This window comes from Musa acuminata, chromosome BXJ3-3 (genome assembly GCF_036884655.1).
Source record: "Musa acuminata AAA Group cultivar baxijiao chromosome BXJ3-3, Cavendish_Baxijiao_AAA, whole genome shotgun sequence".
Taxonomy (NCBI): domain Eukaryota; kingdom Viridiplantae; phylum Streptophyta; class Magnoliopsida; order Zingiberales; family Musaceae; genus Musa; species Musa acuminata.
The window spans coordinates 7,623,050-7,642,037 of NC_088351.1; the positions used below are offsets into that span (position 1 = coordinate 7,623,050).

The window sequence follows — 18,988 nt, forward strand, 5'->3', positions numbered from 1 at the left end:
ATTAAGGATAATAAAATCAGCTTGCTAGCATATATGTTTAGAAAGAATTAAAATTAAAGTAAGAAATACTCATAATATATTATTCAAAAAGTAATAATAAAAGAAAGTTGAAGTGTAAATCACTTAAGTTTTTAAATACTATATAAACTCATAAAAAAAAACTTCATAGTAAAATGTTATTTTTATGGTAAGAAAGATGTGAAAAAAAGGATTATAAGGTTTTGGTTCGAAAGGAAAAGATATAAGTCTAACCTTTGTATGTTTCGAATCAAATCTTTTCTGATACTTGGTAGATTGGTATTAACATTTCAATATATGTTATCAATTATAGATATTTATTTTAATATGAGAATTAAAAGAGTATGAAATATTCATCGTTACAATCAATCATCTTAAAGTGAGAGCGATAATAATCAATACTTATCGTCTATATTTAGAGATTATTCATCTAATGTTATGACTTTATAATTCTAGAAATTTGAGTTCTTTATCTAGAATTATTGTAATATTGTTTCTCTTCTGATAGTTATAAATTTAGTATATTTATAATTCAATAAAAATTAATTTTTAAAATTTATATAGTGATTTGTATAAAATTAATATGAATCTTGAGTTTACAATGATCTTGTAATCAAATATTAAAATGAATCATAGTTTCATAAACTCTTTGAGATTGTATATGCTTATATTTGCGCATCACTCCATGTTCTCTATTTTAGTGGAGTGAGATATTTTATCATCTTTATAGATTACCTATTGAGATGACTATCTAAGGTTTTAGGCTATTGATACCATAAATAAAGTCGAGAGATAATTAGATAGAAAAGTCTAAATTATCAAATTTGATATGGGTGATAAATTTTATGATAGTTATGATGAGGTCGATCATAACTCTAGTTCTTTGGTTAGATTTAAAGAAAAGCGGGGTATTTACGTTCATTATGTTTTATCAGATATGTCATAGTAGAATGAGATTATTAAAAGGTAAAACCGTACTTTTATAGATATAAATTAATATAATGTAAAATTGTAAGGATAATTATGTATATCTTGAAGGTTTCTAGTAAGTCAATTTTATCAACTTCGTTTGAGTTATGGATCAATAGAAAACCTAACTTGAGACATTTACATATTTAGGATTATTTTATAAAGATACGAGTCTTCAATTCATGTAAAAATAAAATAAATTTAAGGACTATTTTTAGATATTATATTATTTATCTAGAAAATTTTAAAGGATATATATTTTAATGTCATAGTAGGACTGTCAAATATAGTAACGTAGAATTCCTAAAATATAGTGAATTAGTAAGAGTGAAAATTTTAAAATTTAATCTTGATATTAAGAATGTGATGAAAGTTTAATTATGGTAGAATTCCTTATAAAATGATTTTGATAGGAGAGACTCTCGTAATTATCATATTAAACCTTCTGCTCTTGTCTATAAATGATAATATTTTTTAAGGATGAAATAATTAGTTAGTAAGAGATTATAGATCTTCTTATATATTTGTATTATTGTGACTTTCGAATTTAACGATGGTATATTTGATATCCGAATAACATCAAAAGTACATATCGTAAATTTGATATATTGTTATTTGATTTTAATTTTTGATATTAAAATTTTATTGATGGTAGCATATTATGGCTCTGATGTTTACAAACGTTTCACTGTTAACAATATATTTAATACATTATGATTCAACTCACCTTGAGTGAGCATAAGAACACTCGACTTGAATGAATAGCAATAAAAAAGAGTTCTTTTAGGCCACTTTTGTTATCTGATGCGTTCTGATAGGCTCACAGGCGACATTTTATTTTACTTCAAAAGATAATTATTATTTTACTATTTAGATAGATCTTAAACAAAAAAAATAATGTCACCGATAGAAAATAAATTAGGTGGAAACTAATTAAAGAACTTGGTGTCAATAATAACATACCGAAAAATAATATATTCTCTTCTAATAATCCCTTTTTTTCCTATCATTTAAAAATAAATTATGATGATATTTTCTTTTTATTCTTATCCTTGGATCATAACTTTGGTTAAACGCTTCATGGTTTGATCACGAAATTTGTAATTTCTATTCCAAATCTTAATGTTCTCTGCAATCGAAATCTTTTTTTTTTTCCTTATTCTTTAAGTTTATGGGAAAGATTATAGTGGAAGTATCAGACTTCATATATTATATGAAGCTAAATCATCCCAAAAACACTTGATATCCTTCAGATTTCTAATCCACATCCTCATTCTTCAGTCTGTTCGCAACACAAATCTAGGATATGTAATTTTATTGAGATAGCAGATCTACCACAGCATCAAAATCTTAGCAGCATCTTTTGGTGCTCTGTGATCTGAACACACAGAAGCTTCTTAGACAAGGAGCAGGGATGATCTTGGACACAGTTGGTGGAATCCTTTACCAATATATTACTTGCACTAAGGAAGAAGAAACTTCCTGGAACTCTATGAGCCAACAATGCCAACTCTTCACGGGATGTCTTTGTTGCATAGTCTATAAGTCTCGACATGATTTGGTGTGAGAGCATCTTATATACAGTTAAATATAAAGATATTACTGCTTATCTCTCCTGTCCTCTCAAATTCCACCAATTTGAAATCCATAGATACGTATGTTTGATCCTAAACATGGAAAGAAAGCTGTTGCAATTCATGTTTCGCAAGGTCAAGATTATGATGAGACATGCATTGTTGTTTCTGAACACTGGTGATGAGCACACCGTGAAGACCGTGTTATTCAAGAGTGTTTATCTTTACAGGGACTCTCTGAAATTTCTCTCACGGTAACAATTCAGATCCCAATTCTTCTTTTCCATGTGATGCTTCTCGTAAACAGGAACACACTAACCAGATGAAGCCTCATCCCATGGCTGAGACATGAGACTGTGAAGCACGTTAATACTAGTCTTTCTGTGGTGACCGCAGCAGCAGGAGACAGCTGCAGAATTAGCTCACCACTTCCGAGATGCTCCCAAGCGAAGGCCGCCAATGTCGGCCTCTGGTTGCCGTCTGCGTGCTGCTCTTTGGCCGATCCCTCTCCTGCTTTGTTGCCTGAATCGTCGCAGGAACACGAAGAGCAGCGACGCTGTTAATTGCTTAATCCTACTAAACTCTCTTTGCTTCTTGTCTCTTTCAATCATTCTTGTGAAAGGATTACTGCTGAGCAGAGGCAGATAGAATGTACCTGATGTGCGTCTTCTGAAACCTCCTGCGTTTCCTGTGGAACAGCATCGCAACCCTGATCGTTTCTTCTCTGCTGCTGCTCCCCCTGTTGCTGTTTCCTGATCAGTTCAGCCTGGGTCTTCTTGAGCTTCTCGTGCTTCCTTTGGTTCAGAGCCTTTGTGACCTCTGACCAAGCATCAGAAAGAGCTCACTGTTAGACGGAGGATTGCGGGTTCTCGACGGAGGTACAGACGGGAACAGGGGAAGAACCTTGGGAGGTGATCAGCCGGTAGACTTGGCCGAGCAGGAGCATGTCCTTGGGCTTCAGCAGCCTCACGCGGGTGATCCGGACGGTGCCGCCGCTGCCGTCCTGCTTCTCCTCCGAGACGTAGAGAGTGACGAGGGCCACGTAGTAGCCTGGGTTACTCTTCATCACGGCCCCCGCGCTCGTCGGCCAGTACAGCCTCTCCACTCTTCCTCCCGGGTGCTGAATCACCGCCGTCGCCGCCTCCGACGCTTGGCAATTCCCCATCCCTCTCTCTCTCTCTCTCTCTCTCTCTCTCTCTCTCTCTCTCTCTCTTGTTTGTTAGGGAAGGGATGTTGAAGAGAAGAAAGCAGCCTTCAAGCAAGTGCAGTTGCCTTCTTCAATGGGATGAAGGTGAGGTAGGACTCAGAACGCCGTGATAATATAGTACTGTGGATCCTGCACCCAGTGTGTCACTATAATGTAGAGAGAGAGAGAGAGAGAGAGAGAGAGAGAGAGAGAGATGAGCCAATCCATGGTTGATGGGCTACGCTCCACGTGGCAAGATTTCAGTGGGTGCTGGGCAAGGTAAAGAGCATGGCAGGCATGGTTTACCTTGCAGGTCATGGATGAGGATGAGGGAAGTAGCCATCATCTACTGCATGCTGTCAGCAGCAGCAGCCAGGGGGGATGAGATTCTTCTTGTCATGGGATTGTGGGGGTGCGAGGGGCCACATAACCAAAGAGAAGATAAGAGACTGAATCATTGATGGAGAAGTAACCTCGTTGCCTTTTCCTTTCCACCAGCGCATGGAATGGGAGTCTTTGGGACAAAAGCTAGTCCCATTCTGTGATCATGGCCCTCCTGTTACCTCGCGGAGCATCAGATAAACAACAAGTCAGTACTACTAGTTGCCCTCTTACATTGTATTAGCAGTGTTGCTTGCTATGGACTTCATTTGATGGAGTTTGGCAAGAGACGTGTATGAGCTCAGGGGCTAATTGAGCCCCATGGTCATAGTGCAGGTTTCCTGTTTGTTCAAATTCATCTGTGAATTCAATATTTGGGTGACTGCTCAGCTGATATATGAACTTCCTTTGGCCGTCTTGGAGTTGCGTATTGCATCAAAATCTGTCCATCTGCAGGTTAGGAGGTGGTAGGGCATGGAAGCATTAAAGATGGAATCAGTTCTATTATGTCAGATTTCTTGTGTAGGCTTCAATCAATAATAAGTTCTTATATGTCCTAAAAATCAGTCAGCAATAAACCAAGCCCAAAGAGAAAACAACAAATCTATTGGTCGAAGGGTAATGGTGAATTGATAGTTGATCCATCACATTTTCTCTTCCAAGTTTCATCCTGTTGTTGCTGAGAAAAATATGTACAAAGACAACCACCTTGTTTTGAGTGTGCATCACATCGGCTTAAGATTTTTTTGGTTCTTGGTTGCCCAACATTTGTGGCATGAAAGCAGTGATTACAGTCCAATGTTCCAAAATAGTGCACCACTTGCACCTATGCTTGATTGATTTATCAAGAGAATCTAAATTTGTTTAATCTCCATTATTCTAGTTATAGAAAGACTAGAAAAATAAATGTCAGTAGCAAGTTTTCGTGTTAGTTTTTTAGAACATTTAGATTATGTACATCAAAAGAAAGTTTAACGAAGCTAGTTTGTACAGCCAACATACATATATTTTTTCAGCACATCAACCTGCCAAGTTTCTTTAAACAAAAGCACAGAATATGTAAAAAAACTCGAGGATGTGTCATCAACCACCACCACCACCTAATTTTAATCTGATGGTGGTCGTGTGATGACATGAGGTAGTCCTCCTTGCACTCGAAGCCTCTGTCTTTTCCTTCTTTGTATTGTGTATCAGAATAGGGACCATGCAAGGTAAATTAGGCAGTGTGATGTCTCACAACACTGTTTTGTTGAACTGATACAAGTTATGTAGGTTTTCTCTTCCTTCAAAACAGTCCTCCCCAGTGTCAAGGTCCTTACGTCTGGTCCACATGCCCATTAAACGCCATCAAGAGGCCATGTGAAGTGTTGGAGTTCTCACATACTCCAATCTCTTATTTTCCAGACATAAGCCAAGAAATGATGATTACCTGGGGTGCTCATCTCTTCCACAAAGTTCAAATAATTTGTCTAGAAAGCAGGCTTAGGATATCCTAAGCATTTTTGTAGCTGGTTTGCTTAACTACAAGCAAGTGGTAGGTCTTTTTGGACCCCTTTTGTCATAATTGTCTGGTTGGGAGAATGCAGTCAGGTGCCAGTGTCATCTTGTCCCTTGTATCCTCCAAAGTTGAGAAGAATATAATTCAGATCATGCTTGGGTCCACTTCTTATTTCTGATTCAACACTTAATCTGATGCCATCGAATCAAGATGTTCAAATTTCAGATCTTAATCTGCAGAGACCTCATATGTTGTATTCACATTTGTGATCAGGGTTTTGCTCTTTGATTAATTGGATTAGGTCTTGCATCGATTTGAATCACATATGAATCTTAGGGTTTAGAAATAAATCTTGTCTCATTAGGGGACATGAAATATCCTTGAAAAATAGTGTCTGTAAGTTGTCTATGATTTGTGCTAGAGTCAGTTCATTATGTTCTGCACAGTTGCTCTCACCAAGAGCCAACAGCAAAGAAGTGAATAATGTGAGCATGAGAACAGGGCATCAATGTTTTAGAAAGGGCAAACTTGGAGTGTCAGTAAGTAAAACACCTTCTGATTACATGGTATTGGACCAACTTGATCTGATTACTCTGTCCAAATGCAGCACAAGTACCAACTGTGCCAGGTTCTCAGATATGATTTCTTGTGATGGTCCCAATATGAGGCCTTCATGTTCTGAAATTAGTAATGCTCATCTACAGTCCTCTCTCTTTCCTCTCCTCCTTTTTCTTGTTTTCTTTGACTGAGACATGAGTCATGATTCATGATGCATTCATTTCTGCAAGTAGTGGCACCTTTTGTGCACTTCAAGCTCCATTATTGCAGGCTTGCAGCTGCCACCAAAAGATTTCTAGTGCAGAAGTTGGATTTGTGAATGCCACTGGGAAAAACCTTTCTCTGAAAGGAGGATGTTTCAGTGGGTAAAAGATCAATCTCATTAGCTTTGGATTTTGTTGCATAATCTAACCACAAGTTTGAATAGTTGGACCACAGACAGGAATACCATTCATTCACTGTTCTGGTTGACAAGTCAATTTCCCTTCACCACTGAGTCCCCACCACATGCTCATCTATGAACATGACAAGAATTGAAAGAAACCTAACTGCAAGCACACACCAAGATGTAGATGTAGATGTGGAAGTAGATTAGCTTGTCAACCTCTCATATCAGTCCCATAAACAGGTCTTATTTATTGACATTGATGTGTGAATCATCTGTGAGGCTCTCTGTCCTGCCAGGATCACATTAAATGAAATGTGTTCCGCTCATCTCTAAAGTAGTCATTAAAGCTGGCCTCTTAGATAAGTCTAAAGTCTCTTTTCATACTTTAAGGGAACATTTCATTTTCTGTAACCTAATAGTCCACAAACATAAATGTAGAAGATGTTTGATCACTGGTATCATGATGAAGTTAAGATTTACTGGAATGTTGCTTCAAGCTACCATCGTAAATCAATTATGGTTTATTTGGAATGTGCAAAATTCATCTTTTTCTTTTTTTTAATGAACAGTATCTAAGGCTATTTGGATATTTTATTTTCTGTAACCTAAGAGTCCACAAAACATAAAGGTAATATACTTTGGTTGCAATGGCAAAAGCCACCGGATGGATTAATCTCAACACTGACAGCTCCTCTTTGTTGTAGGAGGAAGGCCTTCCTTTCATTAATTGAGAGCAATGTTCTCCTACAATCCCTTTGTAGAACCCAGAAGTTTTAATAAATTTTCTTTTGCAAAAAAGAAAAATGTTGGGATTCATATTTCATACTAAGACTTTGTTCTCAACCATCATAATCTGAGCTGATGTTATTTTGCAAATATAGGCATCTGTCTGATCATTTTATTTCTCAGTTGTTCATCGACAAACCGTTTGTCGATACTAACCGAAAAAATTAGATGACATCATTATCATTAGCAAACTGTCAATGTCATTTGAGATTGTGACCATCATTGAATTCTGATTTATTTGCTTAATCTAATCCAATCTTTGTTAGTCAAATGGTTGGGCCACTGACAACGATTCCACACATTTGTTTGCTTGACAGATCAGGTGCATCATATGGAATTCCAGTGCCAACCAAGTGAGCATGATTGGGAGTTGCCTCATGAAAGGTATTGGAGGACCACTGTCCCAATAGCATCCATCAAGAGGACTACCGCTCCAATCACAGGAAGTTCTCAAACGCAGCAAATTAACCAGCTCAGATCTGCTCATAGGTTCCATTGGTGACTAGTCATTTAAGGTGCTTTTTAGATCAGAGACTCATCCATGCAGTCTTGATCTTCTCAAGCTTAACTTGCAAGCAACGTTGAATTGGCAGAATGCATGAGTACAAAGTCGAGCAGGATTTTTCTCTATCAGAAAATAATACACCGTGATGATGTCCAGAGTCGACAATCATATCCTCCCCAAATCAAATTCATGAGGGAGATGGACTACTCATTCATGTAAAGAGCAGCAGCTCTTCCCAAGTTCTTCAAGATTCTGGAGAGAGAGTGTGTGTAAGTTCATCTTGCAGTGTCAAATTTTATCTCTGCACAGAACAACATTCACAGGGGTTTTTATGGTCAGTGGATGTCAACATTTACAAGTAAATTGCAACTTGCAGAGTAATATGTCATGTACCATCTTTTTGATTCAGATGCAGATTTGGAGGATGTCAAGAAAACTTCTACAGATGAATTAATATATAAATATTTTATATATTTTAAATATTTGATACTAAATAAAAAATTTAAGAACATTCTAATCCTTTTAAGAAAAAAAAAAAAGATCAAATTAGAGAACCAAATCGACTGAGGGTTCGGTTCCATTTTTTTAGTGGGATCGATCGATTTGGTCCGGGTTTTTATACTAATTAGACAAGCAACGAAAAAACAATGATCGTAATCATGATTTCACGACATGGATTATGTCGCCAATCTAATATTAGATCTCCCCGTTAATGGTCAATCCAGATTCGAGTGCTTTTTGAGACCATAGTGCGAACGATCATGGGAATCTATTCCAACAAAGAGTAGGGCTCTAAACACTTTTCTTTCTAAAGATCATTGATCCAACAAAGGTTGATGGACTGAGTTTTTTGGACCAAAGGAGTTAGATAAAATATGCAAAATCAAGGGGAAAAGGTTTTGTTCTCAGCATCCAAGTTTTGAGCTCAAGAAAACAACACAGGCTGGAGAGGATTCCATGAACTTGGTTCATCATGATGCTCAAGAAAGCTTTGATCTCTGCCCCAATCACAGCAAACACTTGATCTAAGAATCAACGGTTTGAGGCTTCAGGAAGAACAATACTCAAAATCTAATGAAAAAAATATAAGCAATCACATCTAGGCAAAAACAAAACTCATGAATTTGATTCCTCAGGAGCAGTATGTTTGGCACAATTTTTCCATTACATCTCCTGTGAAGAACAGAAATGTGTATCTCAAATCTTATCCCTGACACTGTCACACAAGTCTAGATTTCAGTAAATCAGACATATTAATTTAGTGATTAGAGACAACAAATCCTTTCATTAAGATAATACTTTTAATTTGGTGAACTAGACTCATATCAGTCCTGGACCACACATATTATTTATTTGGTATAAACCCTGTAATAGACCATACAAATCAAAATAGAACCATACCACTACAGAACCAGAATACTGGATGGTACAAACCTGTATCAAATAGTTTACCTCGTGTGTCGGATTTACCTGGTCCGCATCCATATTGAATCATATCGAATGGTATTGCAAACCTAATAACAAGGAAAAGAAGAATTAAACAATCAGGAAAGAGAGCTTTGTTCACTGGGGAACATAGTTCAGACTCTAGGTATGCAGACAATAAATGTCATAACTAAAGAAACTTCCATGCAAGGTAAAGTCTCATACATACCCTGCAAACCAAAGCGAACTTTTATGGATGTCAGAACAAGAACAGAAAAGATTTTGCATAATTTTCAAAGGAAAATTGGACCTTTAATGACTATTTGCATGTGAATGTTCCAACTGAAATATCAAGTTTTTGCTCTATGTTGAAAGGCAACAGTCAATAGCACACAGTATCTTGAAATAAAATGGACAAGAACAAAACATTTTAATCTCAATGTAACCTGTGGCATATGATGATTTGTGCATTGCATGTGATGGAGGACCGAGAGACATATTAGCCAAAAATTACTACTGAAGGTGATGCTTCAAACAAGGTAGTAATATCCTACATTAGAGTGATCCATATCAACTATGACATATACAAGTCAAACATGTATCCAAGGAAAACTTTAACAGACAAATTCATCAGAACACATTAATAGTTTAAGGTTTCTCTTGGGCCGAGAAACAAAGAGAGATCCACTACAAGATGATCCAAGAACTCTCTAAAAGGACAAAGTGAGATGCACTGCAAATGTTGTCACATTTATAGAGCTCAATCTGCTGGAAAGAACTTATTGAGATTTAGTGGCAGCCGGTAGAATTCCTCACTTCTCGGATCCCCCTTGTAGGATCGGAACTTGTGCCACCAATGAAGCCCCCTGTCCTTTCTTACAGCGCTGTCATGCCTATGGAGACTATTGTCCAAGAAAAATGCCACAAACCCCGCGACAAATGGCTTCGAAGAGAATATCACATTAATGATATCGTTGAACTAGAGAAAAGAAAGATTATCAATATAATGGCGATGTAAGTTTATGAATGAAAATACAAGAGTTCAAGATGTGAACTATAATAATGTGTACCCATCTTGCTCCGGTGTGGACTGGACCATATCCGGCAACAGAAGTGTATTCATTGAAGTACTGCGGAACTGACAACCCCATGAAAAAAGAGAATCCTAGGATGAATTTAGTACGGAAGCTGTTAAGATTGCAGAACTGAAGGAAACTAAGACCACCAGCACCTGCAGATACATTACACCATGAATCCCAAGAACATCTAAAAATGTTTGATAAGTAGATGATTTTGTTACATTGTACATACCAACATATGCGAAAAGAAGACAGTAAAGAGCCGCAAAAATTGGTGCAGGAATGGATGCAAAAACTGCTCCAAATTTCCCTACCACAAAGAAAAATGTGATCAGTCAAATTGGTAATGGAACCATTTAAACAACTGATTGCATTCCTGCATCATTTCATCCAATTCATTATGGCTCATCATAAAACATATGCATGTTCTAGTGCCATTCTGTGAGGCAATTTTAAGAGATCAAAAACCTTTAAGTACAGTGCAATTTACTTCATGTTGCAACTTCTCTGGAGTGATTGATAGGTGCTGCAATGCTGGAGGTAATCAGTGACAGGAGGGATTATTTGGGTATTAAGGAGAGAAGGGAGAAAACATACAGGAAGAGGGAGCAAGAGCAGAGAGGAATTTATCCACAAGGCTACATTCATGTATTCGAATAGATATATAATAGATATAAAAAGGAGATATAAAAGGCTACATTCATGTATTCGAATTTATCCAGAAGGTCCACAACCCATTATAATAGATATAAAAAGGAGAAATATGCTGTTCGACATAGGAAAGTATCTATGTATTTGAATTATGATATCGAGTAGAGTGATGATGGATAAACAGTAACAACTAAAAACATTAAACTTTATCTTTCCTTCACAAAATAGGATGGCAACCAGACCCACTATGCTAATTCATCCTATTTAGATCTTCATAATCAAGACTCACAAGGTACTAGATTCCTTTTTGGACAGGTGAAATGAGAAAAATAATGGACTGCTGACAGATGTCGGTCATCTTCACTTTGACCTGATCCACTTTACGAAACTTCAATGCCGATATCCAATTTTAAAACTTCGTAGTATGAGTGAGTGTTGACATTAACAGATTATATTGCCAGCTGTACCTACTAGGTCACTCCATATCCAACCGTTCAGCGCATCATATAGAACCATATTCCAAGAAGATAAGTTGGCCACTATCAGCTTCACATTCATGGATTTTGGTACAACAAACAAGACAACCGACATCTAACTGCCTTTGTTATGTACAAACTTTGTGTGGCAGCAGAGAGTCGTGTATCACTGCAGACAAAAGCTCCAGAATGTGAACAGCTTACCAAGAATGGAAAAGAAAATCATGAATCCTGCAGATATTTGCACAACTCTCCGGCTGCCAACACGTGTCAAAGCCAGTAAGCCAGCATTTTCACTGCACACGTGAAATTTAGAGCTTTAGAACAAAGGAAACATTTTTCTCAGCCCTCATTAGAGCATGCTATAAAAGTTAGATGCTTGACATAATCCTTACACTGACACTGATGTACCATTTGCTGTTCCAAATAATCCATCCAACAAGATAGCAATACCCTGAAGTAGTAAATGGTTATGATTTCAGAAACCCAAAAGAAAAGAAAAATAAATCTTCTGCTACTTCAAAGGAAACAGAGATGAAACTCCCACCTGCCAGCCAATGCCTCGACTGAGAACTGAAGGAGGCACTGGTGTAGCACTTGCATACCTCGCGACTGCCGTAAAAGTGCCAGTAGACTGTACAATTACAGACATGTTATAAAAGGTAATCAGCCAACTCCACAGTTGTAAACAGTAAGAGAAATGTGTTCCTACCTCTACAAGGGCCACAAATGAAGCTGCCATCATTGCAAAAGCTTCACCAGCATCAAAAGTTGGTGCTCCCCATTGAAAGGGATATGGAACTCTTATCCTAAGAATGGAAGTAAAATTACAGACAACAAAAGATAAAACTCCAGTCACTAAGGGCACATTTTTATGTCATTATCATATTACTAGCATTCAGTATAAATCTGAAAAACAAGGAAATGGAAGCTTACCAGGGAGCCCCACCAACAAGTCCAGAACGATCAGTACGGCAATGCAATTGTGTCTTTGGTGGGGCATGCCTGTATGCCCCACCAACTGTAAGCAGGTATGCATATAGCCACACAATTGTAATTGAAAATATGACAGCAAATCTATCAAATACGGACCTCTCCGAATGTATAGCATGAGGAACGTACTGAAGACATAAAAGCAAGCAAACATGATTCCTTTAAGTAATGTATAATTGCGAATGATGTGGATGTATTTGTACAAAACAAATGAATGAATTATGCATTTGGTTGCATGGTCATTCTTCAGACTGTATCACCTGTGAAAATGTCACTAACAGGATAATCACTGGTAGGCCAACCTCAACACATTTGGCAACCTGCATAGCCATAAAAAATTAGGTTAGTAGTGAAAATTAAGAGAGAGCATTTATTGGAAGGATCAGAATCTAATAAAAGAAAACCATGCTTATCATAAGATTCCTTAGGAATGTCGCATTAATAGGATATGAACATATACTACAAAGTAAATTATTACCCCAGGAAATCCAAGCTCATAGAGCCCAAACCCAGCTAGTGCAACCAGAGGAACCGCTGACAGGGGACTTAAATATCTAAACACAATTCAAAAGGACGGGGAAAATAGCACTTAGAATAAACTCACATGATACCACTGGAAATGAATACTAGTATACTGACCTCGTCACATTACGCCAAAGACCGCTGAAACCAATAATAATTTGAAGCGTCGAAGCGACAATTAGTGCACCCTGTGTCCCACGCATGATATGCAGGAATTTCTGCATGAAAAGAACATAAAATTAACTTCTAGAAGAATGAATGCAATAGTGTCAATACAATCAAGGTCTTGTAGCAGCCTCATGAGGATCCACGATATTGCTGTAACGCCCAGCTAAGATGATTGATATGGTAGGAGCTACGAAAGTATACGACCCTCCCATCACGGCTGGCAAGCAAGTACCGAAGTAGGTTTGGAGAAGAGTGTTAATACCAGCCAGAAACAGCAATGTCTGGACCACCCTCGCTTTCTCATCCTAGAACAGGGCAAAGAGAATCAGATGTTAACATAAACAAAATCAAATTAGGCACCAATTGTAAAATGAACCTAAACAAGCGCTTTAGTTTGAACAAGAGATTCTTCTTTCTGTGTGTGTAAATTCTCACATTTCCTCCCCCCATCTGAGGAACAAGCGCAGTGGGGATGAGAACAGTGGTTCCCAGAACGACCAGGTAATGTTGGAAACCAAGAAGAATAGCTTCAGCTGCATCAACAAAACAAAATTGAGATCAGGTAACTATTCTCACATTGGATCATTTTTATTGAGGATAAGAGAAGAAAGATCATGCACCATATTGCAAGTAGGAGATAATAAGCACAGTTGTAGGAACAAAATTACAGTTTTCTTTTTTTTTTTCTTCATGGCAGGAATTATGAACTGTAAAGCAAAAACAAGAAGGATGAAAGCAGAGACAGATGATCCAAAATTAAGCTTTTGCACATCGAATGGGAAAAAAGGATCATCACGGAATCTTTTGTCAGAAAATTTACACAATTCACCCACGACACAAAAAAGGATTCTACAAAGGATCTTATAAAATATGGAAAAATCAGAGAAGACTAGGCATAAATTGAAGAATAGTGAACAACAGAAACACAGCCTGCTAATAGAAGTTACAAAAATGATTAAAACAGGCACAAGAGCGGTGGCCAAAAAAAGCATCAAAATGGTGGGGGGAAATAGCATTGAAGCACGGGATCAAAAACTCAAGGTTAGCACTAAGTGAATGAATCAACATAAGACGAGGAAAAATAAGAAAGATAGAAATGTGAACGACTTACGCCAAGGAGGAGGACTAGTGATGCAGAAGGAAACATTGGGCAACTGGTCCTTCACGGGGTGCGGCACCAACTCCTCCTGCTTCGGTGGCGGCGCTGGTCCGGCCATGTCTCTCCTCTTCTCCCTTCGATTCTTCCTCAAAAACCTACTTCAAGAACGCTATAAACGCCCTTAAACCTCACTCCCCCAACACACATTCATACCACGACCAAAAGAAGCAACCTCTCTCAAAAGATTTCTCGGCAAACTTCAAGATCTAAAGGATTTAAGCGTCAAGATCCAATCTTTCACCAGCCAAAAGGCGAAGAACAGCAGTCGCAGTCCCACCAGAAGATTCTACAAGAAAAAGAGAAGAGAGGGAAGAAGTAGCAGACGGCGCGACTCTCCACCAGCGGTGGAACAAAAGACTGGGAAAGGAGTCATGAAGCGTTCCCCAGATGGCTAAAAAAGCACGCAAGCACATCAAAATGTCCCCTTGCCCTTCCCTCGCTTTCTCTCTCCTCGGTGCTCAGGCGAATCTTCTGCAAGCTCTGCTTTTTATTTCTTGTTTCCTTCGTGTTCAGCTCTTCATGCCTTCTCAACCCATTTGCTGCCTAGCTGTCTTCAGCAGCAAGCAAAACACTGCCACCTCTTCACACTCTCCGGTCTCCACACTCCAAGAAAGGAAGACAGGAAGAATGGCAGAAGCCAAAAGAGAGATAATATTAAATAGGTGAAATAAAGAAAAAGGAGTATCAAAAGTGAAGAAAAAGATTCCAAAATAAAGAAAGCGAAGGAAAATATTAGAATTTCTGCCCTCCATTGCCGAGCAAGGTGGTCTCCACGCTTCAATGCTTCCAACAGAGTCTTGGTCTCAGAGCAGTGTAAAAATTGGATTTCTGCCACTGTCGAAAGTGGTGTTTAGTCTGCTTTCAAGAATCTAAATGGAAATTTGATCTAAAGTCAAAATTAGAATCTGATTCAGATAAAATAAAAATGAGGATACTCAAATCCTGCAACATGTTTGGTTTATGCATACATGAACTGAAAATGCAAACAATATCTACTTTGTTTTCTTTTCTTTTATGTTACATTTATATTATATTCTAGAATTGTTTGCCTCAAATTAAAAGAAGAATTTAAATTGCCCCAAGATTAATAATTGAGATCAAATTTCTCTCGGTCAAAAGAACAGGAATAAGAATCACTATTTTGTATATCTGTTAAAATCTTCAAAACTGGTGAAGCAAAATGGTAAGTGTTCACAAGACAAATAGGAAACTGCACATACTTCTATATAAACCCTGCAGATGTAACTTGTACTTTTTGTTCTTTCACTGCAAGATTAATGTGCAACATCTCCATACACAACCACAAAGCATTAGCAACATAATGGATGTCCTTTCCAGTGTAATGAGTTTGCAATTTACCAATATACGATCAAGACGCTATGATAACTATATGCAGATTTCCAGTTTTAGCAAAGGTATTTGATACCTTCACAGGGACATATTTATTTTGGGAAGAAACTAAGAACATAGCATTTGAAAGAAACCAAGGACGAGGAAATTGCTTTAAAAGTGTTTCTTCTAATTAGTAAATATGTTTATGTAGAAAAGTTAGGATCAAGCAGGCAACCACCACATTCCCCTTCTCTGCTGGCTGGCTGTCACCAGCCACAACTCAAATCATTGAGGAACAGACAAATTTGCAGGTTAAAAAGTGTCAAAAAGAACAGGAACAGGGTAGAAAAACAGTCCCTTTCATTTTGAAGAATACCTTCGTACCTGCTGGTTTTCTCTATCAACTGTTCATGCCCATATGTTCTTTGCTTAGCAACATGACCTTTGGATTCTTTTGTCTTCTCCCCCCAACCATATATGCTCAATATGTTCTTTGCTTGGATGCATGTGATTGAAAGGGAAGGGGCTCCATCCATGCAACCTTTTGTTCATCCACCATGCAGTCCGAAATTTCTAGTACTCTTTTTCTGTAAAGATTTCTAACACAACAGTACTCCATCCACTAAGCTTTTCCTGTACAGGAAAATATACCATGCAAATAATTCAACTTGTGGATGGCTATGTTTTGTATGCATATGCTTGATGACAAAAGAAATTTGGTTGTACATTCTCCACCTTGCCAAGAAGATGGACCACTCAGTAGCATAGAAGAATCACATCATCACTCTTGGCTAAGTATTCTTATCAATGTAAAAAATCGTGGTGAAAACACTCAAAAATGCATGAATGAATGTATTATAACAATATTAACAACCATCCTTAAGCTGCATTTTCATGATAATAATATAATTTTCTGTTGATTGTCAGTTGTCTAACACGATCCTTCACTATTTTCATTTGAGTTTGGGACCAACATAGATTGTGTTAATCATCTAAAAATAAGAGAGAGAAAAGATTAGATATGTGCATAAATCCTCTATAAATAAGATATAAGAGAATGTTTGGTTGACTAGACTTTCATATTTGACCAAACTAGGAGGCTACAATTAGAAATTTGTGATATATTGAAGTTAGATATTATACATAACCTGGGACACAGAGGATCTCTGATCTTTATGTGTGTTTTTTTAAATATAATTCAAATTTTTTTGTTCTTTTAGATATAGTTGGAGAGCATACAAGAATCACTGACATAAATCTATTTGTTGGTTAGATATTAAGGAACATAATAGTCCTTATTCATGGATCTCATCTGGCCCCAAACCTGACTCATACTTTTCAAGTTTCAGTGACAATGCACACATTTATTCTGTGTTACTTTTGACTCATGTTGATGAGCATCCAATACCCAGAATCAACTTTCATGTCCAAGCATGGCATCCGGGAAAACTTCCTCCTCACTCACCAAAAGAGAGAGGGGCACCATCACATCACATTACATCACATGCTTATCCATGATTTCAAAGCTTGCATAGATATTTGAATTCATCCAAAATTAAGTTCAGATATCTATTTTCAGCATTTAATCATTTAAATGCAACACCAAAAATATCTCCTTGTAAATGTAAGCATTTAATCATTATAACAATATCTTTACAGGATCTAAAAAGTAAGGATATCAAATGAACAAGATCATACTGAGGAAGTTTAACCATATTGACAATATAATCACCTTATTTATTATGTCGATCTCCTCAACTTTACAACAGCAGAATCTCATTGTTTCATAAAGAATTATTTCTAACATTTGGTGAAGGTAAGATGTAACCCTATTGAAACTAATTAATTTTTCTCTCCTCTCTCTATATGAGACCAATTGTTTCCCACTTCTAACATTCTGATGCTTGGCCTCCATTTTGATACTGTTGGCTTGTGTTCACAGAGTTCATGTACTGAGTTCGGAAGTTTCAAATACTTGAACCATATGGTATAGTGATAGGAAGTAAGAACACACCGATGGTTTGGGTGATTGTGGTGAGCAACTGCGAGCCTATGGGCAGGCAGCGACGAAGGCCACGGGGAGCATCAAGGGCGGCAGCATGAAACACGACCTGCGTGCGGCGGTGCGCGAGGGCAGCAGGCGCCCGGGGGATGGTGGTGGCTGTGTGGAGAGGAACGCTGCACGATCAGCATCCTAATTTTGACTCCAATTTTGAGTCAAATTCTCATAAATTCTTCTCCACGATGAAAAATTAGTGTTGATTCAGCTAAGAAACTTTGTCTTCTCTTCTCTCAAAAATACCCCATAGGGCATTAAACTAAAGCTCGATACAGATTGACCAAATTCAAACAATGCTTGTGTTTAGCCAAAGGAAGCAACTTCGTTAGCATGTTTGTCGGTTTGTCAGCTACATCAATTTTGTGAAGAAAGACTTCCTTTTAGCGATTTCTTTATGACTAAAATGATACTCGATATTGTTAACAATCTTTGGTTCTGTCATAGTGCATCTGATCTTTGGAAAAAAAACAATCTTGCTTTGATTGTCGTTATGCACGATGACGTCTTCTTTTATGATTTGTATTTGTATGATTTTTTTTAAGAGAGAGTAGCTCCGCTCAACGACAGCATCTCGACATTAATACAATGAGTAGCCCTTTCATTACTTTGTATTTGTGTTAATGTCGACGCATGTGCCTAGTGATGAAAGGGCTACTCAATAACTATGTCGATGCTGACACAGATGTAAAACGACGAAAAGATCACTTGACATCTGCATCAACGTCGATGCAAATGTAAAACGGTTCTCATCTCTTAACATAACTCTTTTCATCCACACAGAGTAGCTCCAATGACGTCCGCTATTATCAACTAGAATATTATAATTATTTTTTTTATCTATTATTTTTATGTATCAATTTTAATATAAAATTTTTAAAATATATGGATCAAAATGTTAAGAAAGTCTAACTAAAAAAGGATGATGTGTAATTAGCCCAACAGTCGAAACAGAGACCCGATTAGATCGATGGATTGGATCAAGAACAGGACGACACAGAATCTAGAGGTAGATGACCGACGGAGCCATGTATTGTGCTCTGAGTGCGAGCACGAACAAACAGGCCCGCTGTTCCAGCTTTGGGCCCTCCCAAGGCGGAATTAGATGCAGCTCGTTCTTATGCGCACAGGCTTCCGACAGCAATGCCATGGCGGAAACAATGAGGAAAGCTCTGAGAATTATCAGTAGCCTTCCGGTCTTTTGCGGCTTCTCGGGGCTCCTGAAGAAGATGCGCCTTTGTGCTGTGGCAAGGAGCTTCCCAAA

General features: G+C 37.6%; 2 protein-coding genes and 1 long non-coding RNA gene across 4 annotated transcripts; 1 reads left to right on the plus strand and 2 right to left on the minus strand.

Annotated features, from left to right (window-relative positions):
• Nucleotides 1–2,743: 2,743 nt before the first annotated feature.
• LOC103977829 (uncharacterized) lies at nt 2,744–3,871 on the minus strand. Its single transcript, XM_009393462.3, has 3 exons — nt 3,465–3,871; nt 3,217–3,380; nt 2,744–3,083 (listed from the first exon to the last, which is right to left on the minus strand). Exons 1-3 carry the CDS (start codon nt 3,724–3,726, stop codon nt 2,979–2,981), a joined length of 531 nt encoding a protein of 176 aa, XP_009391737.2. The 5' UTR covers nt 3,727–3,871; the 3' UTR covers nt 2,744–2,978.
• An 85-nt stretch (nt 3,872–3,956) lies between these two features.
• Nucleotides 3,957–8,251, plus strand: LOC103977830 (uncharacterized). Its single transcript, XR_010495163.1, has 2 exons — nt 3,957–4,336; nt 7,676–8,251. It is a non-coding gene; the product is annotated as an uncharacterized LOC103977830 (long non-coding RNA).
• A 1,650-nt stretch (nt 8,252–9,901) lies between these two features.
• On the minus strand, nt 9,902–15,005 carry LOC135633823 (nucleobase-ascorbate transporter 6-like). 2 transcript variants are annotated; one of them, XM_065143762.1, is made up of 14 exons: nt 14,289–15,005; nt 13,613–13,710; nt 13,306–13,482; nt 13,127–13,227; nt 12,966–13,041; nt 12,748–12,807; nt 12,431–12,615; nt 12,207–12,303; nt 12,042–12,128; nt 11,890–11,948; nt 11,699–11,790; nt 10,600–10,677; nt 10,359–10,519; nt 9,902–10,267 (listed from the first exon to the last, which is right to left on the minus strand). In XM_065143762.1, the coding sequence occupies exons 1-14, from the start codon at nt 14,392–14,394 to the stop codon at nt 10,049–10,051; spliced, it is 1,596 nt and encodes a 531-aa protein (XP_064999834.1). In that variant the 5' UTR covers nt 14,395–15,005; the 3' UTR covers nt 9,902–10,048. The 2 variants fall into 2 exon arrangements, with proteins under 2 accessions (XP_064999834.1, XP_064999833.1); XM_065143761.1 differs by lacking the exons at nt 13,306–13,482; nt 13,613–13,710; nt 14,289–15,005 and having other exon boundaries at nt 12,431–12,499; nt 12,587–12,615; nt 13,127–13,283.
• Between the last annotated feature and the right edge of the window lie 3,983 nt (nt 15,006–18,988).

What these genes read in the sequence shown, in the direction of transcription:
- LOC103977829 (XM_009393462.3), bottom strand. Translation starts at nt 3,726, where the DNA reads ATGGGGAATTGCCAAGCGTCGGAGGCGGCGACGGCGGTGATTCAGCAC. An exon ending in CCGGCTGATCACCTCCCAAG is followed by an intron (nt 3,381 to 3,464) that starts GTTCTTCCCCTG and finishes ATGCTTGGTCAG; the next exon opens with AGGTCACAAAGGCTCTGAAC. An exon ending in TTTCAGAAGACGCACATCAG is followed by an intron (nt 3,084 to 3,216) that starts GTACATTCTATC and finishes GCGACGATTCAG; the next exon opens with GCAACAAAGCAGGAGAGGGA.
- LOC135633823 (XM_065143762.1), bottom strand. Translation starts at nt 14,394, where the DNA reads ATGGCCGGACCAGCGCCGCCACCGAAGCAGGAGGAGTTGGTGCCGCAC. An exon ending in CTCAGATGGGGGGAGGAAAT is followed by an intron (nt 13,483 to 13,612) that starts GTGAGAATTTAC and finishes GCCCTGTTCTAG; the next exon opens with GATGAGAAAGCGAGGGTGGT. An exon ending in TCCACACCGGAGCAAGATGG is followed by an intron (nt 10,268 to 10,358) that starts GTACACATTATT and finishes TCTTTTCTCTAG; the next exon opens with TTCAACGATATCATTAATGT.